Source organism: Pomacea canaliculata, linkage group LG4 (genome assembly GCF_003073045.1).
Source record: "Pomacea canaliculata isolate SZHN2017 linkage group LG4, ASM307304v1, whole genome shotgun sequence".
NCBI lineage: Eukaryota > Metazoa > Mollusca > Gastropoda > Architaenioglossa > Ampullariidae > Pomacea > Pomacea canaliculata.
In genome coordinates, this window is record NC_037593.1 from 18,939,072 (window position 1) to 18,963,528 (window position 24,457).

The 24,457-nt window shown below is 35.4% G+C and overlaps 4 protein-coding genes across 6 annotated transcripts; 1 reads left to right on the forward strand and 3 right to left on the reverse strand.

Annotated features, from left to right (window-relative positions):
* Window positions 1–269: 269 nt before the first annotated feature.
* LOC112562192 (transmembrane protein 179B-like) lies at window positions 270–7,079 on the reverse strand. The gene is made up of 5 exons (XM_025235280.1): window positions 6,735–7,079; window positions 6,313–6,506; window positions 5,195–5,335; window positions 1,683–1,773; window positions 270–1,451 (listed from the first exon to the last, which is right to left on the reverse strand). Exons 1-5 carry the CDS (start codon window positions 6,834–6,836, stop codon window positions 1,296–1,298), a joined length of 684 nt encoding a protein of 227 aa, XP_025091065.1. The 5' UTR covers window positions 6,837–7,079; the 3' UTR covers window positions 270–1,295.
* Window positions 7,080–8,833: 1,754 nt separating this feature from the next.
* LOC112562382 (transmembrane protein 179B-like) lies at window positions 8,834–12,180 on the reverse strand. The gene is made up of 5 exons (XM_025235627.1): window positions 11,941–12,180; window positions 11,547–11,740; window positions 10,773–10,913; window positions 10,276–10,366; window positions 8,834–10,036 (listed from the first exon to the last, which is right to left on the reverse strand). The coding sequence occupies exons 1-5, from the start codon at window positions 12,040–12,042 to the stop codon at window positions 9,860–9,862; spliced, it is 705 nt and encodes a 234-aa protein (XP_025091412.1). The 5' UTR covers window positions 12,043–12,180; the 3' UTR covers window positions 8,834–9,859.
* A 107-nt stretch (window positions 12,181–12,287) lies between these two features.
* LOC112562380 (L-2-hydroxyglutarate dehydrogenase, mitochondrial-like) lies at window positions 12,288–18,864 on the forward strand. The gene is made up of 9 exons (XM_025235626.1): window positions 12,288–12,444; window positions 12,876–13,003; window positions 13,405–13,556; window positions 13,798–13,929; window positions 14,328–14,531; window positions 14,850–15,017; window positions 15,827–15,984; window positions 16,951–17,082; window positions 17,471–18,864. The coding sequence occupies exons 1-9, from the start codon at window positions 12,320–12,322 to the stop codon at window positions 17,664–17,666; spliced, it is 1,395 nt and encodes a 464-aa protein (XP_025091411.1). The 5' UTR covers window positions 12,288–12,319; the 3' UTR covers window positions 17,667–18,864.
* On the reverse strand, window positions 18,759–24,119 carry LOC112562379 (THUMP domain-containing protein 2-like). 3 transcript variants are annotated; one of them, XM_025235624.1, is made up of 11 exons: window positions 23,869–23,883; window positions 23,605–23,670; window positions 23,190–23,346; window positions 22,225–22,751; window positions 21,531–21,608; window positions 20,971–21,023; window positions 20,610–20,697; window positions 20,273–20,347; window positions 20,017–20,131; window positions 19,632–19,752; window positions 18,759–19,326 (listed from the first exon to the last, which is right to left on the reverse strand). In XM_025235624.1, exons 2-11 carry the CDS (start codon window positions 23,641–23,643, stop codon window positions 18,885–18,887), a joined length of 1,695 nt encoding a protein of 564 aa, XP_025091409.1. In that variant the 5' UTR covers window positions 23,644–23,670; window positions 23,869–23,883; the 3' UTR covers window positions 18,759–18,884. The 3 variants fall into 3 exon arrangements, with proteins under 3 accessions (XP_025091409.1, XP_025091408.1, XP_025091410.1); XM_025235623.1 differs by lacking the exons at window positions 23,605–23,670; window positions 23,869–23,883 and adding an exon at window positions 24,003–24,119; XM_025235625.1 differs by lacking the exons at window positions 23,605–23,670; window positions 23,869–23,883 and adding an exon at window positions 23,978–24,089.
* Between the last annotated feature and the right edge of the window lie 338 nt (window positions 24,120–24,457).

Sequence of the window (24,457 nt, forward strand, 5' to 3'; positions counted from 1 at the left end):
ATAGGCAGTGGTTAATGTCAGAACAACCTATGGCTCTGTTGCTAATATTTGACATCGTTAGCCACTTGTGTCATCATTGATTGATTCGCCTTTTGGGTGGATGATGGTCTGAAGGCGCAACACTTGGTGCCTGTCACCAATATGGCGAGGGTTGAGCTCTTATCTTGGGTACACCGTTTCTCTGCATATGGCATCTATCGTGATATAGCCTTCAAGGCATGGAAATATGCAGTTACGCAAATATTGGTAAAAACAGTCCCATAAATTTTAAAAGTAATTTAATAAACAATCCTCTTGAAAAAATGTAAATGTTACTTATAATGCTTGTAAAAATTTGTACTTGAGCTGGGACAATAAGCAGATATATATTGGTACCAAAATAAAAAGACTTTTGAATATTGTTCTTTTGAAGCAATATTTAAAAGGCATGATCCATGCTATCATATTTATGTCTAGAATTTACTTCCTGTTGTATAGGTGTTACTAATAGTTCCATCAAATAATAATAAATTGCTCAACAATATCGTCATTGTTACTTTGGCACAGATATTTACATTATAAAAAAGCAAGAATACTAAAAATGTACACACAATGAATGCTTACCGCAGAAGGCCACAAAGATATAACAATGGGCAAAACTGATATAAAACACTAGCAAAAATGAACCAGTTGCATTTTTTAAAAAATAGCATTGTTTACAACCTGTTGTAGGAAACTCTTGTAAAGCTCAATATGACCAATAACATAAGGTAAAAAAGAAAAAATGTCAACGTATATATATTTTATATTACAAAAAGTTTGCCAGCAGATCTTTTAATTGTCATTAAAAAAAATACTATCCATGAAAGTTATTCTGCAGAAAACTAAGAGCACCTTGAGAATAAATCTGCATGAATACTGTTCAGTACAGCCATACCAGTGGATTTTACTTATGGTCTGCTGTTTGTGACAAAAAAAGTAGAAAGCCCAGTTTTCTAAGTACCACAAAATTCTGGTGTAACATATGAGTTCTAGTAAACATTGAAAAATTACAAAACATCCAAGTATATGGCTATTTTATAACATATAATTTTTCATTTCTTCTAGTATTAGAAGGATGTGCATTAGAAAGCCAGATCTTTAAAAATGTTCAGGTTGTGGAGAAAACTTTTTCCTTTAATGGATGACTTTAAGTGTACATGAAATTTGACATCTATAATCTCACCAGGATCTTAAAGTTGATTTCTGATATTGATCTTTAAATGTATGTGATTTTTTTTTATACAGAGATGAGTAGTGGCCGTAGTTTAGTATTTCTAAACATCAGCTGCAATAGCTTTCAGATTTCCTTCCTTTCCCTCAGAAGTTACTTGTGCAGAATCTGCTGAGTGTTGACGACGGTTTTTGTAGAGTCTAAAAACTCCAAGACCGACTTGTATTGCCCATACAAAGACCATTACCCAACTTGCTACCTGCAATAAACATAAGAAAATATATAACTCATTCCTTTTATTAATTTAGTTTCACATTGAACCATAGTATTTACAAAAATTCCAGTGAGACTTATTGATCCTTGGTTATCAATTATTTGTTACACTTTTTATTCACTACAGTTATTTATGGTATGAACTAAATAATGTAAAAATCACATCTTTTCTCTCCTGTTTCAAAACCTAAATCAATCATGCATTAACAATACATACCTCAGCTGCATGAAGGTAGGAATAGAATGAGCCTCGGGTAACTAACAAGCCATCATTATTATACCATCGGGATTTGTCTGCATCAGCACAGCTTCATCAAAAAAGAAAATTGGGTTCATTAATAATTTAGAATGATAAAGAATATTGTTCCACTCAGCAATGGTGCTTATGAAAAAAATTACATAATGAAAAAAGGATAAAAGCATTTACAATTCAAATTGATTTTCCATGTTTTATAATGTGAACCTGTTATAATGTCATCACCCGTAACACCATTGGAAACACGACCGACCAAATCAACAATGGTCGTTTTACAGACCACTGATAAAAGAGATCACATCTTGGACTGGGTCATGCATCGACCTGATGACCAATTAGTGCAGTCAGTCGATGTTTCTCAAGATCTCTCATCTGATAATTATGCTGCATATTGATCGAAATCAATCGCAAATCCCCATCATCGGTGTCAGATCGCTCGTTACGCAGGTCACATTCAAAGCACAATTGCAAATGGCGCTGCTTCAGTCACCCTCTACTGACCAACTTTACTGTGTTTTGAGTAGAGTTGATGACCATTCCCCATTGTCTCGATGTCTGATGCGCCAGTCCACGTGTGCAAGTACCTTAATTGGTATTCGCAGAGCTGACGTTTGACGGAAGACTCGACTCACCATCCACAAAGATTCCTCTTAGACACTTTTCGACATCTGCAGTCGAATGACTGGAATTACCAAGATAATGACTAACGGGCTTCACGGCGTCTCCTGTGATATTCTTCTGGAATGCTTTCTGACCAAATTTCGACCAGTCTCTGATGCCGATATAAAGTCGATTAGTCTGAAAGACAAGCCAACAACTTGCCAGTTACCCTCAAGTTACTTGCCAATACCCTCAAGCTTTCTTCTTGAGTGCTTACTTTCCTCCATCACACATCCATCTCAGCTTTAATTGTCATCAGTTGTTTTGCCCTCTTTGTTTAAAAATGGCCTGGTTAAGCCACTTCTTCAGAAATCCACGCTTGACGTCAACGTGTTGAACAATTATCGCCCAGTTTCCAAACTTGTCTTTTCTATCAAAGAAAGTAGTTTTGACGCAGCTCTGGGCCTATACTTACAAGAGCACCAGCTCATCCCCCATGCTCAGTCAACGCATAGACCTTTTCACAGAACTGAAACTACTTGAATTAAAGTGACCACCGACATATATTATCTGCCCTTGGTAGTGGTGATGTTTCTGCTTAACTCTACTGGACCTGTCTGCTGCATTTGACACTATTGACCACTCTCTGCTCCTTCATAGACTACACTCCCTCTACGGGATTTCTGGACCTGCACAGCCATGGTTCAACTCCTATCTCACTGATAGGATGCAGACTGTGTTTGTTGCATGATGTTCAAACATCTCTCCCTCCTCCACTTTCTTGTGGCGTCCCTCAAGGGTCAATCTTCTTCCCAGTTCTGTTCATTTTGTAGATAAAGCATTGCATCTTGCTTCCAGTATCACAAGGTTTCTCATCAATCATATGCTGATGATACGCAGCTGTACTGCTCCACTCCTCCGGCGGAGTCTCACTCTGCTACCAGCGCCATAGCCTGTATTAACGACCTCGATCAAAGATTGGATGGTAACAAACTTAAACTCAATGATGGTAAAACGGAAGCCCTCCCATGTTGGAGAAGAAGAAATCCTTCTTCACTCGTTTGTCCACCAAATCACATCAATGTGGGCGAAATCAACATCACCTCTGCGTCGTACATCAGGAATCTGGAATTCATTGTCATTGCAGACATATGACTCTTGCTAAACAAGTTACAACTGTCTGTCAGTCTGCCTACAATGATAAACAAATGACAGTTTTCAGTCTGTCTATTAATTGTGATAAACAAGTCACAGCTGTTTGTGAACTGCCTATTATGAACTACGCAAGATCGGCGCCATCCGTCACATTCTGTCTACGCGTGCTACCAACATCTTGTCTGTGTGTTTGTTTTATCCAGACTTGATTACTGCAACTCCTTGCTTGCTGGCTGCCCTGAATACCTTCTTCACAAACTCCAGAAAGTACAGAACTCTGCTGCACTTCTGGTGCTTAGAGTAGGAAACGGGACCATGCCACCCCTCTCCTTTGTTTTCTACACTGGCTTCCCATCCAGTACAAACTGTCCGTGCTGTGTTTTAGCGTCTTTGCTGGCTCCTGCCCTGATTATTTCTCTGAACTGTAGCTCTTCCCTTACATCCCAGCTACACAACTCCGCTCCTCGTCTGATGATCGTCGTCTTACTCTTTCTGTCACCAAAACAACAACATATGGCCACAATATTTTTAGTTATTGTACAGCGAAACAATGGAACTCTCTCCCTTTCCATATCCTCCACCTACCCACTATTGAATCCTTTAAATGTGCACTGAAAAGACGCCTCTTCCGTAAACATTACTCCTAACAACCTTTTCCCATAATGCTAGTCCCTTGTCACACCCTTCCTTTTGCAATATTACTCTCAGCTCTTGTTCTTGTCTGCGTTTTCTGTATTTGATTTTATTCCTCGTTAGTACTGCTGCTTATATTCATTTATAGTTCATATGTTATTTGTTTTCCTGTCCCTTGTACGCTGTCCATGTTTCGTTCTTGTTCTTGAGCGCAGTCCTAAGAGTATGCTCCTTAGGAGTGTGAACATGCGTTTTACAAATTTTGCATTTATTATTATTATTATTATTTGTTTTTATTCATCATTGGTACTGTTGTTTATTCTTTCATGGTTCATATGTTATTCATTTGTTTTCCTGTCTCTAGTATGCTGTCCATGTTTCTGTTTCAGTCCCTTTCTTGATTCAGTCTTTGCCCACGTCTCTGGAGTCATCCATTCCATTCCTTGTGTTTTGTTTCCCTTTTTCCCTAAAACATCTACAGGTTGTCTTCCATATGCTCTTGAGTGTTGACCAGTGTTCTCCTATTGACTCTTTTATTTATCAGTCCTGAAAGGGCCTTCTATTTATTCTTGATTTCACACATAAATTTCCCTTGTTTCCTTGTTCTTGAGGTACTGAGAATTAGGCTTGTGGTGTGGTCTGCCTGCTGGATCAATGAATGACTTCAACTGCATGAGGGGAGCTGCCTAAGCTGCTGGCGAAGTGTTGTTGCGGCTTTATGCTCCTCAAGGAGTAACAAGGAATAAACTAAACTGACAGCATGCTCCTAAGGAGTGTGAGTGTGGACTTTACAAATTTTGCATTAATAATAATAATAATAAAAAATAATAGTAATAATTCCATTCTTGTTACTGCTAGCATAACCAAGGAAATATGCTCCAACTTAAATTAGCAGAAAACTATATGCTGTTCTTGCATATTTGGGGATGCTATCAATACTATCCACAGCTTATTTAGTGTATGACGATGTTTTGAAGGAAAAGAGGTGCATTTATGGCAAAAGGAAGGGGTTAAAAAGTTCAATTTGATTGCAGTAAAATAGTTTAAAACTTACTAAAATATTAGAAGTTTCTGAAAACACAGACCTTTCAAAATATGGTTCAGGTCTTTTTAAGTATGAATCACATAATGACTTTAATCCCACACTGATGATGCATGCCCCAATGAAGAACAAGACAGCAGCAACACAATTTGAGAGAATAAATGGCAGAACCCACATCTGAGACCTGAAACAAAAAAATAAATCCGAAATAATTCATTCTATTAGGGCCAGATATCAACTGAAAAACTGAAAAATTGTCATGATCCATCAAAGCACTATGTCTATTTGATCTTAAAAAGATTCTGATCAAAACATAACAAGATACATCCAGTTAGTAATAAAAATATCCATCTAGTGAGGTACATAAAAAAAAATACTTGTGCCTGCTGGTTTTTTTTTCCAGTAAACAAGTTGGGGAACAGGTTAATTAATATGGTTTCGTGAACAGGTGCTGTACAGAAAGAAACTTTAAACACTAGAGAAGAGAACGGAACCCACAACTTAAAATTATTGTCTTGGCAACAAACATTTTACTTGTATACTACTGGACCAGTCTATGGAGCCAAAAAGAAAAATCACTCTAGAAGCCTGTAAATCTCACTGATGACAAGTATATGGCAGAAGACACTGATCCCTTCAGTAAACAGCAGTGTAAGCAAGAAAAACATGAAAATGATGGAGCAGGAATGACCAACTCATTTCACACACACAAAATCTTGATATCATTGCAGAGAAAAGAACGCTTCCACAGAAAAAAATTGTTTTTCTGACCCAAATGTAAATTCAGTTGTGTTGTATGGAACTGAAACTTGCACAAAAGGTCTGCAAGTTTTCAGTAAATGTTTCAGATGGCTTAAAAGCATCATGAGTAAATTAGAATCATATATGTATCAATCTCCTATACTGAATATTTAAATATACTTCCCGCTGAAATTTTAAATGGTTAAGATTTACCAAAATACTAGAGCAGTTAGACGATCTAGATGATTGAGCTTACATGTACATGCTATATGTGTATACATGTTATTTCTATATTTCTCCACTATTTATGATTACATAAAATAAAGAAGCTTATCATATGCACAAAGATGAGATGTGTTATAAAACAATATAACATTGACGTGTTGTTACAGTATTCTCTGTAAGTCTAATAATTCTCACCCAATATTTGGATTTTTCCTGGTGAGGGCGTAAACATATTGTATTCCCAATCCTAGTGGATAGAAGATGCCCACAAAAACACTTGCAAAAATGATAAAGTTACATGATCCAGCATCTCCAAATTTTGCAAGGAAGAAGGTACTGTTTTTCCACTGGAATTCTGTGTACAGCAAGCACTGTTTGTCAAAGCTGGTCTGCAAAACAATGATAATAATGCAAAATAATAATACAATAATGTATTATGTTCTCTTTCAGCAGCAACGTACACTACCAATACCACCATTATTAATAATAGCAATTTTTTATAACACAGTAAGTGAGCATTTAACTGGTTTTGCTGAAAAAAAGCCAGCCAAAGGTAATGTATCACACACTTATCTCTCTCCCAATATAAATATATGTAAGAATTAGATCCGTTACACCTTCGTAACTCCAATTGGAATCGAAATGGCAAGACCGCAGACAATGGATGTGAAATACACAACAGTTTGTGCAAGTAAATGAAAATCAAGCAAAAACGCCATGGTTTCTTCTACCGCGATTTACTTCCTTAATTAAATATGCCGCGCAGCTGTCATTCGATAGCGACATTCATCAATACAGGGAAGGTTGGATGTCAGGGTTCAGCTCTCATCTCGGGCACGCTGTTCTTTCTCTGCATGTGACATCTGATTATAGGGCTGGCTGCCTTGCCGTGATTTAGCCTTATAGTAGCTGGCTCGGAGTAAAACACCAGTCCCCCTCTCTCCTGAACTAAGCGCAGAAATCTTTAAGCCACACCCACTTCACCTAAAGGAAAATATCGTTTTTAAACAATCTCTTTCACCCACAAGGAAGAAATCAGAATCTTTATTACGGTTGCAACTCGTTTTCTTGATACAAAGATTGGGAAAATAGTGGTTTATATACCTGCTAATGAAATAATCAGTAGTGTACGTAGGGGAAGATGCACGGCGACTATTGCAGTGCAAAAAAATTAAGCTTGTTGCTCGACCGGGTGCACAGTCCTTTTGTATATTATAAGAACGGAATATGCTACACGTGTTTCTTTTGCACCTGGCAAATTAAAGAAACAATGTTATTTCACGAAGTGAGCACTATAAAGAAAAAATATAATGTAGATAAATTAGATACTCTTTATATTTCACATATAGTCATCAAATGTTTGTGAAATAAACTGAGGACCATATATTGTCCGTGAGTGTCGTTTGAGGTATTCCATGTCTGGCGATGATTATCTTATAAGTACTTTAACTGTATTTTCGATCACCTGCAGTTTTTCTCATCACTTTTATTTCGTAGTACCGATTCTAATAGGCAATGACAACAAACAGTACCGATGCGCGATTGTCCTAGAAAATAAAGCGCAATATATCTTCCCATATGGCTCTTTGGGGACCTGTGTTGTACACTGGCTCTGGGTTTGCTCGGCTCACAATTCGACAACCGTGGCATGTCTTGCAATATTTCTATGTAGCTTTCTCCATGTGTGGCCACCATACTTTTGTTTCGTCCCGACCACAGTTAAGTGTCAGTCATGTACTGCTGTCAACACCTGTGGTCTCAGCTTCCTCGGGATGACAATTCGTGAACCTCTCAGTATCAACTTTCCTACAGAACATAGCTCAGGTAGCATATAGCTTGTCCACGTTTTACCAATTTCCTGTCTCTGAAATACGCTGGCGAATTCCTTCTTGTTCCTCATCCTTTTCCGCTTCTTCTTCGATCTCTAATATCGTCAGGGCATTCAGTCTCGGAGTACATTGACTTTCCTCGCTACTTCCTATACCCGCCCATTCACCCACCGCACGGACACTGTGATCTCTACGTTAAACTTAAATTATCTTTCTCATGGTAACCTCCTCTTTTTCATCATCCTCCCAATGTAGTTGTTTATTTGGTGTTGGAGAAACTGGAAGAGAAAGCTTCACTGTGTCGTTAAGTAACTACGAAAAAAAGCACCTTTGACCTCGTTAGAGGCTGCAGCGCCAGCGCGGCAGGCCTCCTTCCTCTCGGTTCACAGAGTGGCCACTCATCAGTAAAATACATACCTCTTCATTGCCAATTCCCCTAGTTGCACATAAATCCACATAAATTCTAGAAGTTCATGCGCGATAAATCCTCGGTGTCCAAGTTTGTGCAGGGTGTGTCCTATCATGCATCCACTCTTGCGCTTCTTGATGTTTGGGCTATAGTGTATAGGTATTATTATAAATAGTTCCATCAAATAATAACAGATTGCTAAAAAGTGTAGTTGCTGTTACTTTGTCACAGACATTTACATTATAAAAGAGCAGGAATACTTTAGGTATTCTCATCAGTAGAAATGTAAAAATACACCCACTATAAATGTAAGGAATCCTTATTGCAGTAGGTCTCAAAAGATATGTAGTATAAAAATGGATCAACTTAATTGATATAAAACAATGGCAAGAAAAAACAAGTTGCATTTTTTCAAAAAGCAGTGTTTACAAACACGTATGCAATCAAGCAAATTGTAGGTAACTCCAGGAAAACTTAATATAATTTCAAAATTTAATAAACTCTGAGCTGTAACATAATGCAAAGAAAAAGAAAAATGCATATTCCTGTCAAATATGAAAATGTAGTCCATATCACATTTTGTTCAGCTCTACATTTTATAGAGTATAGTTTAATTATTAAAATTATAGCTGGTGTAATATGTGATCTCAAACAATACTGATGAATTACATAAATTAGTATCACAGTTTATGTATGCTTTATATCACATTTTGTCAGCTGATCTTTGTCATTATAAAAAATACTGTCCCTGTACATCTTTGGCAGGAAGCTGAGAACAACTGATCCTAAAAATAATTACTGAATAATTACAATGAACATTGTCGTGATGCTGATCCTGATAAATGCTTTACTAATGAAGAATAGGAAGATGTCTTTTTTATAAATGCTGATAACACTCATTTCAGATTTGCTAAAGGGCAAATCCTTATAGCTGACAATGAAGGACATATATAAGCATGATCAAAATATTGATATCTTATATATGAGATTGATTTAGTGAGTAATATCTCAACAAACATTGACACAGCCGACAAAGTAGCTAAAGTGAACAATGTACCAACAATACTTCCAACTTAATGGGCATAAGGCTTAGGGAATCACTGTCATATAATCTATAAGCTCAGTATAGCAGTACCAGTGGAATTTTCTTATGTTCTGCTATTTGGGACAATCAAGGGGAAAGCCCAGTTTCTATGAACCATAAATTTCAAAGGCACATATTCCGGTGTACCAAGAGCTCTAGTTAACACTGAAAAGTCAAAATATCCAAACATATGGCGATTTTGTAACATATAGCTTTTCATTCCAGTATGAGAGGGATGTGCACTAGATAACAGATTAATTTTTAATGTTGTGGGGAATGTTCTTTTCATTAGTAACTCTAAGTATACATACATTTTAATGTTTGTTATTTCCCTGGGATCTCAAGTTGATAGCTGACATTGATTCTTAAATCTACATTTGATTGTTTTTTTTTTTTTTAGAAATGAGTAGTGGTTATGGTTTAGTATTTCTCAACATCAGCTGCAACTGCTTTCAGATCGCCTCCCTTTCCTTCAGAAGCAACTGGTGCAGAATCTGAGAAATCTCCTGCTGAGCGTTGACGACGGTTTCGGTAGAGTCTAAAAACTCCAAGACCGACTTGTACTGCCCATACAAAGAAATTTACCCAACTTGCTCCCTGCAATAAACATAAAAAAATATATAACTCATTAACTGCCTTTTATCAGTTAAGTTTCACATTGAGCCATAGATTTACTAAAATTCCAGTGTGACTTATCCTTGGTCATCAATATGTTGAACATTTTTTTCACTACAATTTTTTATGGTATGAATTAGATAATGTAAAAATCACTGTTTTTCTCCTCTGTCTCAAAAACTAAATCAGAACTTTGTCAATCATCCATTAAGAAACCGTACCTCAGCTGCATGAAGGTAACCATAGAATGAGCCTCGGGTAACTAATGAGCCATCAGTATTATACCATCGGGCTTTTTCTGCATCAGCACAGCTTCAGCATAATAAAAAAAATATGTTCATAAACAATTTAGAATGATAAAGAATTTCTTTTTTTACTCAGCTATTGTGTTTGTCAAAGAAATTACATAATGCAAGAAGGATAGGGGATAAAGGCATCTCCAATTCAAATTGATTTTCCATGCTTTATAATGTTTCCATGCTTACTACTGATAGCATCACCAAGGAAATATGCCCCAACCTAAATTAGCATAAAACTATATACTGCTCTTGCACATTAGTAATGCTATTAATACTATCCACAGCTTATTTAGTGTATGACAATGTCTTGAAGGAAAAGAAGTGCATTATGGCATAAGGAAGGGGTTAAAAGTAAAATTTGATTGCAGTAAAATAGTTTAAAATTTACTAAAATATTAGAAGTTTCTGAAAACACAGACCTTTCTGAATATGGTACAGGTCTTTTTAAGTATGAATCACAGAATGACTTTAATCCCACACTGATGATGCATGCCACAATGAAGAACATGAGAGCAACAACACAATTTGCAAGAATAAATGGGAAAACCCACATCTGAGATCTGGAACAAAAATAAAACCGATTGTGTTTGGTATATACTAGTACTTATTTACATGTTTTATATGTATTACAGTGCCACACAAACCCCCCAGAAATGACAAAGTATTCAGAGTTTAGAAAGCAAATCTCTTTAAGCTTTACTAAGAACCCTTGAAGTTAGCAAAAAGTTGGAAGTGAAAAAGATAGAGACAACATAAACTGGCTACATTCAGTATAGGACATATGTGTGTGTGTGTGAGAGAGAGTGTAAGGTGTAAATTTGAAAGCATGCAAGTATCACCCATTTAAAGGTTTTTGCAGTTGAATCAAAAACTGAAACAGTCACAGATAGTGAGTGGGAAATTAATTATAAGGATAATTAAGTCTGAGCATATCTATGCCAATCCTTAGCTGCAGTCATTGAGAAATGGACAGATTGTTCTACCAGATTTACTAAAATATGAGAGTAGCTGAATGTATCTAGATGTGTGAGCTTAATCTGTACATAGTATATGTACCTCTTGTACATATGCTTACCTACTATTTATTTGTATAAGATTATGTAAAGAAACTTTTGCATGTGCGCAAATATGGATTTGTTATAAAACGATGACTTAGACTTGTTATCAATTGTATCCAGCTAATAATTCCTCACCCAATATTTGGATCTTTCCTTGTGAGGGCATAAACATAATACACTCCCATTCCCAGTGGATAGAAGATGCCCACAAAAACACTTGCATAAATGATAAAGTTACATGACCCAGCATCTCCAAATTTTGCCGAGAAGAAGGTACTGTTTTGCCACTGGCATTCTGTGTACAGCAAGCACTGTTTCTCAAAGTTGACCTGCGATATAGTAATAAATACATTAATTGTCCCCATTAATTTATCTTTCAGCAGCAACACTACCATCACTACAAATCCCACCATTAATAATAATATCGTTTATAATTAAGTAAATGAACATATCCCTGGTTTTGTCTAAGCTAATTCTTTATACATCCCTCTCTTTATATATATATACGTATATAAGGAGATCGGGTCACCTTCGTAACTCCTGTTGGAATGGAAATGACAAGACCGCAGCCAACGGCTGTGAAATATAGAACAGCTTGTACAAGTAAATGAAGATCAAACATATAAGCCATGTTTTCTTTCACCGCAGTTTATACTTTCCTAACTACGCTGACATTTTTTGTGACACGCCCACTTTATCTGAAGGAAGATAACGTGAAAGAAGGGCATTAAATTTTTAAGCAATCTCTTTTTACATGCAAAAAAAGAAATTAGAAACCTTATTACATTAATTTTATTACATACAACTAATTTTCTTGACACAAAGATTGTGAAAACAGTGGCAGTTGCCAAGTTCTCAACCAATGCCTGCACTTAAGGGAGATAATCCTGAGTGCATCGTGAGGGAAGATGGCGATTAGCAGCGCGATGTTTGTTGCTCGGGTTCACAACCCTTTTGTATCATTATTAGCGCGGAGAGCGATACGTGCTTCCGTTGCATCTTGGCAATATAAGAAACACTTGTATTCCACGAAGTGAGCACTACAAAGAAAAACTATTTAGTGTACAATTTATAATGTAGATACTGTATAAAGTTCAAAATTATTCCCCCTCATCCCCGCCCATTCCCCCACTTTAGAAACAAAGTTATGTACCAATTTTTAAGTTTTGACGTAATTTGAAAAAAATGTTTTTAGGAAAATTGTTAGAATCATAATAAAAGATTGTTTAGGCATCGTGTTACAGTTTTTTTCTAGTATCAATGCATAACAGTAACACTATACTCACTGCTACTATACCCAGTGTATGATTAACCCCCGATTTTAAAAAAACAAAACAAAAAAACACACACACAAATCTGATATGATGATGTACATCTAAGCTCAGTTGTTTTTGTATGAAATTTTAGTATTTTCAATTTTTCTCTTCAATTTAAAAATTGTATTTAATATTTTTTTTATTACAGGCCACATAAAAGAGAATATGACATCGTCATTGTGGGAGGTGGTATTGTTGGTATGGCAACAGCCCAGGAACTTATTACTCGCCATCCAAATTTATCCTTCGCTGTTCTGGAGAAAGAAAAAGATTTGGGTATTTTTGGCACATCATGAATTCAAAAGAGATCGATGCCTGTGTGCTACAGAGCATCAAAAGATATTCTGGACAAAAGAGAAAATGATTATTTACAACATAAATTCTAGAATTCTTAGTGCTTGATTTTGGATAAGAACCTTCATATCTTTTAACTAAGGACAAGAAGTAGTAATGTTTTGTATTTGCGATGGTCAAAACCTAGGAAACACTATATCACCACACTGTCTGCTGAACTACCAAACGATTCAAACTGAAAGATTAAGAAGGGAAAACATTTTTCCACAGTAGGATACTAAAGACTTTTTGGTGGTCTCATTAGTTTTTATGCCATTTGACACATTTCAGTTTTGTAGAAAATATGTGATCCTTTGGCAGTAAAATGTTATTTTTGTTCACAGCTGTTCATCAAAGTGGCAGAAACAGCGGAGTGATTCATGCTGGGATTTACTATACTCCAGGTTCACTTAGAGCTAAACTGTGTGTTAAAGGAATGCAGAAAGCCTATGAATACTGTGACAAACATCAGATTCCTTACAAAAAATGTGGAAAGGTGAGTCTGATATGGGAAAAATATTAGAAACAAGTCAATGTTGACTTATCTTACTGTATCTAAACAGAAACTGCATGATCAGACATTTTGTAGTCATATAGAAATACTGCTAACAGAATTTCATAGACATTCTTTGAATTAAGACTATGGACGTTATATTATTCTTCTGGTTTTGCAGATTTTTTTGCAATAATTTTCATATTGTGCACAATATTTTAGACCTGCTTTCATATCTTTCCAGTTAATTGTGGCAGTTGAGCCAGAAGAGTTACCACGACTTGAAAATTTAATGTCCAGAGGTATAGAGAATGGTGTTAAAGATTTAAAGATGGTTGGACCAGAGGGAATCCGAGAGATAGAGCCAAACTGTGTGGTGGGTTATAATTGTGTATGGAGGTTTTCAAGAAGATAACGTACTTGATTGTTTATGGATAAAAGTCCTGTTCAAACTTTGATCAAGGAACAATGAAAACCATTCATTCAAAAGAATCTGCATCTGCTCCATAGTTTTGACAAAATGTAAAGATAAGACAACAATGGATTTCTGCTTCCAGTTTTGTATGGATAAAGAGTTTTACCATCCATGGGCACTCATTTAGTGGGAACTATAAAAGGTAAAGATTATGAAAATGCATTGAGATTTTTCTTGCTTATGAATGGTTAATTTTGATTTAAGAGATGACATACCTTTCCATACTTTACCTCCAATGGCAAATTAACAAATTAACCACAAATTTTTAAATGTAATGTAATGTATTTAATTTTATGTAGGGGTTGAAGGCTATTCATTCTCCCCACACTGGGATTGTTGACTGGGGACTGGTTACAAAATACTATGGAAAACAGTTTGAAAAACAAGGAGGCACAGTTTATACAGATTTTCTTGTTACTGAGCTGAGACAAACTTTAGAAGGAAAAGCTGGCAGCATGGATGGTCTAAAATATCCTGTGACCATTGTGGGAAATCCTGAAAAGGTATTTAGGTAGTCTTCATTCATGTTTACTGCTTTTAACTCAGACAAGACGGGTTACCTCTGTGAAGAATAACATTAACAATCGATATGTACAAGCTGAAATAAGTTTTAAAAAATGGCTTTAAAAGAATATCAAGTGTGATAGTCACAGTATTTATAAAGAACTGTTGAAATGAAAATAATAAATTTGTAGAACATTGTAGAATACCTAGTGCAATAGTATTATTACTAATGATAACAGAAACTATGAATACTAGGAAAATATTAAAGAATGATATACATGTAATGATATTGAGTGTTAGAAAAACCTTATTTTCAGGACCAGCTGCTGCATTGTCGATACGTTATTACATGTGCTGGACTTCATTCTGATAAAGTGGCAGCATTTTCAGGATGTTCTTCTGAACCTCGTATTGTTCCATTTCGTGGCGAGTATCTCCTGCTGAACCAAGAAAAAAGTAATATGGTTAATGGAAACATTTATCCGGTAAGTGAAAACAAGCACATCCACCAAAACAAGCAAGCAAACAAAGCAGTTTTATAAGGGACTTGCAAATATCGATAAAAAACCTAATTGTGCATCTTGAACAAAATCTAGTATATTCTCCCAAGGATTTATTATTGCTCTTTACACTCTTTAAAGCAATGCAGAAAACAATGCTATAAAACAACCATAAATCAAAGGAACAGAATTTAGTTGAATCACCAACAGCATTTAATAGCCTTTATTGTTAAGCAGAAAAAATGTTGGCAGTATAGATGAAATCCTGGTGAAATCATACTAAAATCAAAATTATATATTTTTGTAGACATTATCTGGTATGATAATATTGATAATTATATATAGAATTAATCTGAAAGTTATCTTTAATTTTTGATAATTTGATACATTTTAAGAGGCTAACATATTTTAAAGTAGGCTGTAGAAAAATAGTCATACAAAGAAGCATACTGCTGTCTTGAATTGTGCCAAATCATGATCTGTACATTCTTGTGTACAATTTATAACATCAGAAGTGTTTTTTACATCTTGTCATTATTCTTGCACGAGAAGCAGAAAGCAGGTAGGTGTAAAGTACATTATTAATTTGATGCATTTGTGGACTGATAGTTGTAAGAGAAGATAAAAAGAGACTGGGACAAAGAGAGTTACCCATACTTTAGGCAGGGTTAGTCCTCTAACAAGAAGTCGTCTTTTTTTCACCTGTGTTGATAATCATTAGTATATGTTGTGGAGGAGGGAAGGGACTCTGTTTTTCGATTGTGATTCATTAGTCATTCTTGTGTTAACTGCAGGTGCCAGACCCACGCTTTCCTTTCTTGGGGGTTCATTTTACTCCACGAATGGATGGTAGTGTTTGGCTGGGACCCAATGCAGTACTGGCATTCAGACGAGAGGGATATGGATACACGGATATCAATATTCCAGAGCTCTTTGATGCTTTAAGCTTCAGGTAGGTAACTCATGAACAGTGATTATGTCATCAGGGAATTCTCAGGAATGACTTGTTTTGAATTATAACTAACTTGTTCTGGCTTTATACTATTTTCCAGAATTGACCAAAATGTAATACTAAGGTATTTCTTATTAGGAAAATAATTTATAATTTGTTAAGTTATATTTAAGTTCATTTGTAAATGGTAAGTGTAGTGGAGCTTTTAAATAAGACACTGAAAAAAATATGAAGAAATAATACATTAGTGAATAATGTGTTAACTGTTAGCCTCCTCATTAGCTATATGTTAACTTTATCATGATTTATGTTAAATACTAGAATTTTGATGCCAACATCTATAAAGCATGCAAACTTTCAGCATTATGTCGCAGTAAAATTATTTTTAGAGCCATATAACCATCTTCTGATAGAGAATTGAATATGTAAACAAAAGAATATTTTTCCAATGTTAAGGATGTATAAGGTTGAGTTTTTAAGGTTATGACTAAATGTGGGAAAACTTTCTAAGATAACATTAATGTCCACACGTAATGTTCTGGTGGGACTGATACCAAGCTTTTTCAGCAGTTGTTGCTTTATCTCCTTCATCTGGTATAAGAGAGGCATTTGCTGTGTGGTTGTGCATTTAGCCATTGCTTAAAAAAAGTACTAGCATGACAGTGTTTGAAAATAGCGGAACACATACTTAAGACAGACAGGTGGCAAATAAGAAAATATGTGTTCTGAAATAATCTCTGTTAGGTATGCTATTCCAGCTTGTCAATGTCTTATTTTGTATTTCTCTTTCAGTATTCATTATTGAGTACTGATGAACCATGGTATATGTGAAGCTGAAAAAGATTGAAAAGTAGATTTGTCTACTACCACACAATTTTTCTGTTATCATTCTTAGATATTTGTGATTATTATTGCATGAGTTTGCATTCTGTGGGTTTTTAACAATGTGTGCTTTTATGCTGGAAGGGGACTGAGAAAACTTGCTTGGAATTATCTTGGCTATGGAGTTAAAGAGATGTATAAAGGGATATACATTCCTGCTCAGGTGAAACAGCTTCAGCGATTTGTACCTATGCTGCAACTATCTGATGTCACCAGGTGGGCAGATACAGATATTACAAATTCTTCATTACATACTGAAATGAAAAGAACTTCTGGTATAGGAACAAAGAGAAGTTGATGACTTCTAAACTACCCAGTGAACAATGCCTTTGATACTTCCACTTGCCCTCGACCAGATGATAATGTAACGTCTCATGTACATTGCATTCACTTTCACTAAAATAGACAAACCAAGGTGTAAAAATGGGCATTGTCGTTGTTTATGTATATGTAGATTACTTATGAAACTTTGCTTTTGTTAATTTAGCCCATAATTTTAATAGCAGTAAATTTGTGCTTGAAGCAGAAGCAAGTACCCAGAATAGATCTATACAAGGATTATAAGTCTTTAATTTTTTTTTTTTGCTTATTTCTCCTTTGACAGGGGTCCTTCAGGGGTGAGAGCACAAGCACTGGATTGTGAAGGAAAACTGGTGGATGATTTTGTTTTTGATCAAGGAAAAGATGAATTTGGAAAGAAAATCCTCCATGTTCGAAATGCACCATCTCCAGGTGCTACATCATCACTAGCTATTGCTGAAATGATCTCCGACAAAGTACATGAAACATTTGCATTGTAAAAATAAAAAAAGGCAGTTACATCCTGAAAATATACAGTGGCCTAGTGTATCTTGAACAAGCACTGAAGGTATTTCATGAAGATCTTAAAAATGTTTCAAGCATTTACTCAGTTAAAATAACATTTTGTTGGTGATGACAGATTTTTTAATTATTTACTGTAGTCAGTTTTTATTGTATGTCAAGCACTTTAAAGTGCTGCATGCAAGATTCAAGAATTTTGCATTTATATGTAGTAAAGTTTGATATCTTTCAGGTAGCAACAAGTTTCAGCCTTAACATGTATATCACCATTTTGATGACTTTTGGTGACTTTTATTTGGACTTTTTAAGGGTAGAAATCTTTTGCTTAAATGGTTTATGCTGATATGGTTTGAGAAATGCATGTGATTGTTCATTGTAAGTCAGACATTTTCACTTTGTACCTTTTTTTGATCACTGCCAGTACTGGGGAGCAAATAGTCTAATGGTTAGAGCAACATTATCCAAACTTGAAGGTATACACACTTGCAGATTTGATACAGTTGACTTAGGTATGGAATGGGTAGCTTACTCCATAGAGAGTTGGGAAAGGTAAAGCAGTGAGGGAGAGGAGATGGGCACCACTCTCACAAAAACTAGCCCTGAAATAAGTGAGGGATCTCATACCTCACTCCCCCTATGGCTGTAAGATCATGGGATACCTTTGCATCATATATTAGGCAGGGTAGATTGTAGGGCATTGTATGATGAAGTGGTAGCTTGCGATTGTATATTTTTATTACAGAAGAAAATGGGCATTTGGCTACAGGATGGAAAGTACTTCCTGCAGTGTTAGTTTTTAGTCTGGGTTGCATTATGTTTATAAGGTTCTGAATTTTTTTTACAAGTAGCACCTAAAATGTCACTTATGAGTAAATGTAATGTACTTGGAAGAAAATTGATGGTTTTTTGGTTATTCTATTATTGGCTTTATGCATAATATTTTAAAATTCAGGGATTAGTAATGAGGTGTATATATGGTAATCTGTGATAAATTTTTATATTACTACTAAATCTGGTTTAATATGACCTTTCCCTGTCACCAATTATCACAACAATCCTTACTGCAATTATAAAGTACATTATATTTTCCTTTATTTGAAGGCTGACAGGGTAATGAATGTGCTAACATAATATTACTGTGGATCATACATATTTAATAAATACAATACAAAAGAGGATATTTGTCACTTGTTCAGTTACTCAACTCTGTATTTTTGTTTTTGAAAGACCATAATACTACCATGAGTTTCTCCAAGCTTGACATAATGTTTTGCAAAAAGTGAAAACCTCATTAAGCACTTCCCAAGCTGTTCTATTGTTGTATGGTCTTGAAACAGATGTGGAACAGGTGAACCAGCACTAGGAATCATCTGGGACTCTGAGTCAGAGGTATTAGACCAGAATTTCACAGAGTCCAGATTCTGATTCCCCCAGTCAACTCCGGAAGTTCCAGCTGTCATTTTGTGAAAAGTTCTAACTCCTATTACACTATCTTTCTGGTCATACGCTTCATGGGGTTCTGAAACAAAAGTATCTTGTTTTTTATTTGAATCCTGACAATTCTCAAAGATTTCAGCAATTCTTGTGCTCAGATGCTGGCTTGTAAGCAGGACCAGGCGACCTCCTGGTACCAAAACTCTGAAAGCATAACCCATGCTCATCTCCATAAATAGTTTGAATAATTTATAATTACTAAATTTCAAAAACATGTGAAAGTCTAAAACTATTAACTCAATTTAAAACACAAAAATTAACTAATTATTGTTATGTGAACTCTCATGTTCTCCTTGCTCTATATCTTTTCTTGTTACAACAATTTAAGCATATCTCAAAAATAATATTTGGAGAGAATTTATTTGTATGACAATAGTTTTTAGTCTGAATGAAACGAGCCATCTAACCCCTAAAATTAACTTTTGTAGTTATTTGAACATGTACCTTACCTCTCCATTTCTGCTAGGATGTTGTTATAGAAATACTGCAGCTCAGAATTCACTGTGAATTTATAGCCAAAGGGAGCATCACAAATAATTTTGTCCATGCTTGAATCCCTAAAGGGTAGAGCTGTGATGGAGAAAGATAATAGCTGATATTAATAAAATGGCTGCATGATATATCATCTGTTTGGATGATGTATGATATACAGACAATGTATGCATGTGTGTGTGTGCATGCATTTAGGTGAAGCCATGCACCTGTTTAATGGTTCCTGCTGAGGGGACAAGAAGAAATGGAAGAAAAAAAGGAGAAATTACCTATCATACAAGCATCAAAATCAGAAGGGACTTGACTCCACCTTAAGTACTAAAGATATGAATTTCAACACACCCTCTGCATCAGCCTGCATCAGTTGCACGTCAGTGTTGACCAAAGCTGAAGCCAGGTTTTTAGCTGCTGCTTCTAGCTGCTTACCATCAATGTCACATCCAATGTAGCCCATGGCCTACAGCAAGAAAACAAATCAAAATATGGATTTAGTTTATTAATTCATTATTGCACTTTTGAGCATTTTTTAGTCATTATAACATTTAAAATCAAAAGATATAAATAGAAGTACTTTTAACTAGATTATTTGGTGACATACATGTTTTACATCTCTTGCAGCTTCAATCAGTGTAGTGGCCTTTCCACACATTGGATCCAAGACATAGTCACCTGGCTGAAAAGGTTAATTAAAACCATAAAAGACAGTTAAAAAGGTGTTAGTGCACTAAATCATCAGTAAATTTAGAAAACCAATTTATACCCTGCATATAGCAATAAACTGATTCTTCAATTAAACATTTTTGTACTTGGCTATTTATCCAAAGCAAAAATCAACTCTTTTTAAAGATATGCATGTTTGTATGCACCCCCTTCTCACTAACATGCACAAAGTGTACATATACATATACAAACATATGAAGTCCACAGAATGATACCTGGATATCTGCAAGATCTGCCATGATCCACCCTACAGTAGACCGAAGACCATAATCTAAAATGTAGTTCCGTTTAGATAGTGGTGCACTGCACGTATAAAAAAACACAAGTGTAAGTACAACATCCAAAACTAAACCTGTACTAACAAAAATTATAAAACAACCTACAAAAATTGTTTCCCAAAGTTTCTATTATATGGATAATGACTCATTAGGACCTTGAAAAAAAAGCAGGTATAGATGTAACGAGGTGTGACAAGATGAGTACATATATTGAAAACATTCTCTTGAATTTTTCTTGAAAAAAGCTATTGGTTAAGTCTTATTCCACCATCACATGAACAAGTAAAACAATGTTTACCTTGTTAGTGGCACTCCAACTGTGACAAAATCGTCGTTTATGTGGACATGGATCTATAACAACAGAGAAATCCATGCTGCAAACTTGACAGTATAGCGTGTAACACTGATCAAAAGAATCAACAGTTATATGCTTTTCTACAATAGCAGAATTCATCATTAATTATTGTGCTATGTACACTGTGCTAAGGCAAAAAACAGGGGCTCAAACATCCATTTTTTAAAAGGAATGATGCAAAATAACTCCAGCCTTTCTAAGCTTGGATGGAATAGCACTTTGCAAAAAAGAAAAAAAAAAGTCCGTTCTTTGGTCAATTATAACAGATAATTCTATACAGAAATTTCCGACTGGTATATTTTCACCAGAATATTATTTGTCTCCAAATTAACCTGGCTTGCTACCAAACAGAACTTTTAAATATTTTCCCCATCATATTTGGTTGGTAGTACTTCAGTTCAAACTATTATTTTATATACCACTGTGTCTGTGGACAGTCTTAAAATTAGCATTTATGCCCCACATTTTTACTTGTCAACATTAATTTAATGAATTACACTTACATCATACATTGGAGAATAAAGATCTACTGTCCATCCAAGTAAATGACTCAGTCGTATGCCACATTCTTTAGACAGACGCTGAAATATCACAATAAACTCTAAATTATCTTTCCAGCACATTTCATAGGTTGTCAACAATATTAAAAAAAAAGAAAAAAATTGTAAACATAAAGTAGGCTGAGTTACTTTACAAAGTAATACAAACAAAATATAGCTGTCACATAAATAGTTTACTTTTAGCTTACTCTGAATAATGAGGCTATATTATAATGGAAATGCACACAGAAAACTGACATAATGCTAGCAAATTATCAAGGAGAGGGGTAAAGTAACATTACCAGAAAATTCTTTTTTTAAAAATCATCTAAGATAATAAATGTGTAAAACTCTCAAAATTAGCTTATTATTTACAGCAGATTAGTCTGTCATTGGCCTCTTTAATACCTCATGTCAAACTATCAGCTTATATAATTTTGTTTACAACTTTGTGTCAATTTACAATAAATGTGATTTTGTAAAAAGTGCAATGTGCAAGGAATGCAATATGTTGACTTGTTTTAGTTATCCCATCTTTTACTTTTTACATTTTTTTTCTAACATACTCTAGGTCTTCTGGTTTTCTCATAATATTTATGTACTCAAACCAGCATGTATTATACTTGTATTAAATGAGCTTTAAAGACTATATTCAAACCTGTGGATGCAGCCACTTTTTACACCATCCTGCACATTTGACAGAAAAGCGAAAAGTCACATTATTATTGGTACTTGGGGTCTGTTGCTCCAGCATCTCTGCAGAATCTGTTGTAGTCTGTACATCACCATCCAGCTTAGACTTCTTTCTCTGTGGCTTTGCCTGCTCTGAAATATCCTCTACGTTATTTCCACAGTCACAGACCTTGGGAAGCTTGCCTCCTGATCGTTTCACATTGTGAAGGCCTTTTGTAAGTGAGGACTGAGTGAAGTCAGCCAAACTGTCTGAGTCTGAGCATGGGCTTGAAGTTGATTGTGGCTGTTCATGACATGCTGCACCAAGATTATGTGCTACATATTTTTTATGCTTGCCATTGCACTGAGCTTCTATTATGGAGTTTATCTGTAATGTAGCCTCTGTATCATCACTTGAACAGGACTGTACTTTTTGGAAACTTGAAATAGCCTCCTTTATTTTGCATGGATCCAATATCTTTTCTTTCAATCTTCGTAGAAACATCACTTTTCCTGAAATGCAAGAAGTATTCTTTGCATTGCTTCTTTTACTTGTGCACGTAATTTTTTGTCGTAATGAACTAAATGTGGCAGTGCACAATTTATGGTGCTCAAGGCTATCTGTAATGGGATGTAGCAATTGAGCTGCTGCATGCAGAGAGTGAACAGTTCCAGAGATTAGAGTCCAACATGTCAATCTGTTCTCTCATCACTGTCAGTTCCTTTTATGTACCCATGCTCAGTAATTAGCAAATGCTGTATGAGCTGCCACATAATCCACAAATAAAACTACTTTTCAAATATCTATTCTATTAATACTGCTGTTCACCTGTATAGGCTGTTTCGGCCTCAAGGTGTTTTTTGGATGAGCTTACTATTGTGAGATTGGTGCATCTTATCAGAACTACCTGTGTGGAAAATGCCAGAACTTTTAAGACAACTATTTCTTACCAGATCCTTTTATTTCAGATGTAGCAATGTGGGTACATGTAATGAAGACTCTCTCAACTGTTTTCAATTTCAAGAGCCCCCTTTCAAAGTGATGATCACCAGCCTCTGACTCATCAACAGCAGACATAAAGAATACTTTGCCATCTTCCTGGCTTATCTATAAGAGATGAAGAAAATATTAAAATGCATTAACCTTATTTCCCTTGTATAAACACAACCGAATAGTCTAGCCTTCTCACGTGTGTGTGCGAGTTTATACATCGGTGTTTCCATGCAAATGATTTTAAATAAAATATGGAGTTTTATCGACCAAAGTATACGTCAAATGTACGTGTGTTAATATTATCATGATATTAAAAAAAAAAGTGCTTTGAAGTTTATTAGTGTCATGCTTTTTTGGGTATGAAAACTGTACCTGTTCGTGACATTTGAAAGCTAAAAATTGATGAAACATCAGCTTTTAAATCATGTGGTTTTTTTTCTATAAAAAAAAAAAAAAGCATTATCCGCGCTGCTATTTCCTACTAACTCTATAAGGTTGTCTACATTTTCGGACCACTCGATCGTTGGCAAATTTTCTTTAGTGTTCTTTTATCCTACGTAATCACAGTGACAGTCGCTTAACAGGCTAAAACAGTAGTACTGCCACTGCGACTACTAGTGTCATGCCAGTAAATACATCTGTCTAGTCCCGTGTGTCTGAGAGCGAAATCAACACTCTAAACGACTTTATTGTCCTAAACGGAGATTAATCAGTTTGCTAGTGACCCGCTTATAAAATCGCTTACTATATATTTTAGAATGTAAACTAACCACTTCTGCGTTCAGCTTTTTTTTCACTTCGTTCACTGCAAACATTTCAGTTCCCCTTCCACAAGTAGCGTGTACTTTCATTCTTTGCGAAGACTTAAAATTTTGAACATTAGTGATTTCCCCTGAAAGCACAAAAAGAGCCGATTGTCTACCTTAGACGTCAAATATATATACAGTGGAACCTCGGTTAACGAACTTAATCCGTTCTGGAAAGCTGTTCGTTATCCGAAATGTTCGTTATCCGAAACAATTTTTTCCATAAGAAATAAAGGAAATAGATTTAATTGGTTCCCAGCCCCTGTTGACTCGCTAATATTTGAAAGTTACAGGCTATATAGGTATTTGTTTTCATGAGAACAATTATAATGCTATATATATGGAGTTAAATAAACATAAAGACATTAACGAAAGCATTTAAACATCAAAAAAACTTGCCGTTTTCACGGCGTGGGTGG

What these genes read in the sequence shown, in the direction of transcription:
- LOC112562192 (XM_025235280.1), bottom strand. Translation starts at nt 6,836, where the DNA reads ATGGCGTTTTTGCTTGATTTTCATTTACTTGCACAAACTGTTGTGTAT. An exon ending in TTCCAATTGGAGTTACGAAG is followed by an intron (nt 6,507 to 6,734) that starts GTGTAACGGATC and finishes ATTGTTTTGCAG; the next exon opens with ACCAGCTTTGACAAACAGTG. An exon ending in CCTACCTTCATGCAGCTGAG is followed by an intron (nt 1,452 to 1,682) that starts GTATGTATTGTT and finishes TGTTTATTGCAG; the next exon opens with GTAGCAAGTTGGGTAATGGT.
- LOC112562379 (XM_025235623.1), bottom strand. Translation starts at nt 24,083, where the DNA reads ATGAAAGTACACGCTACTTGTGGAAGGGGAACTGAAATGTTTGCAGTG. An exon ending in CAGATCTTGCAGATATCCAG is followed by an intron (nt 20,348 to 20,609) that starts GTATCATTCTGT and finishes TAACCTTTTCAG; the next exon opens with CCAGGTGACTATGTCTTGGA. An exon ending in GATGCAGGCTGATGCAGAGG is followed by an intron (nt 19,753 to 20,016) that starts GTGTGTTGAAAT and finishes TCTCCATCACAG; the next exon opens with CTCTACCCTTTAGGGATTCA.
- LOC112562382 (XM_025235627.1), bottom strand. Translation starts at nt 12,042, where the DNA reads ATGGCTTATATGTTTGATCTTCATTTACTTGTACAAGCTGTTCTATAT. An exon ending in TTCCAACAGGAGTTACGAAG is followed by an intron (nt 11,741 to 11,940) that starts GTGACCCGATCT and finishes ACTATATCGCAG; the next exon opens with GTCAACTTTGAGAAACAGTG. An exon ending in CCTGTACCATATTCAGAAAG is followed by an intron (nt 10,367 to 10,772) that starts GTCTGTGTTTTC and finishes ATTATGCTGAAG; the next exon opens with CTGTGCTGATGCAGAAAAAG.
- LOC112562380 (XM_025235626.1), top strand. Translation starts at nt 12,320, where the DNA reads ATGGCGATTAGCAGCGCGATGTTTGTTGCTCGGGTTCACAACCCTTTT. An exon ending in GGAGAAAGAAAAAGATTTGG is followed by an intron (nt 13,004 to 13,404) that starts GTATTTTTGGCA and finishes TTTTGTTCACAG; the next exon opens with CTGTTCATCAAAGTGGCAGA. An exon ending in CAACTATCTGATGTCACCAG is followed by an intron (nt 17,083 to 17,470) that starts GTGGGCAGATAC and finishes CTCCTTTGACAG; the next exon opens with GGGTCCTTCAGGGGTGAGAG.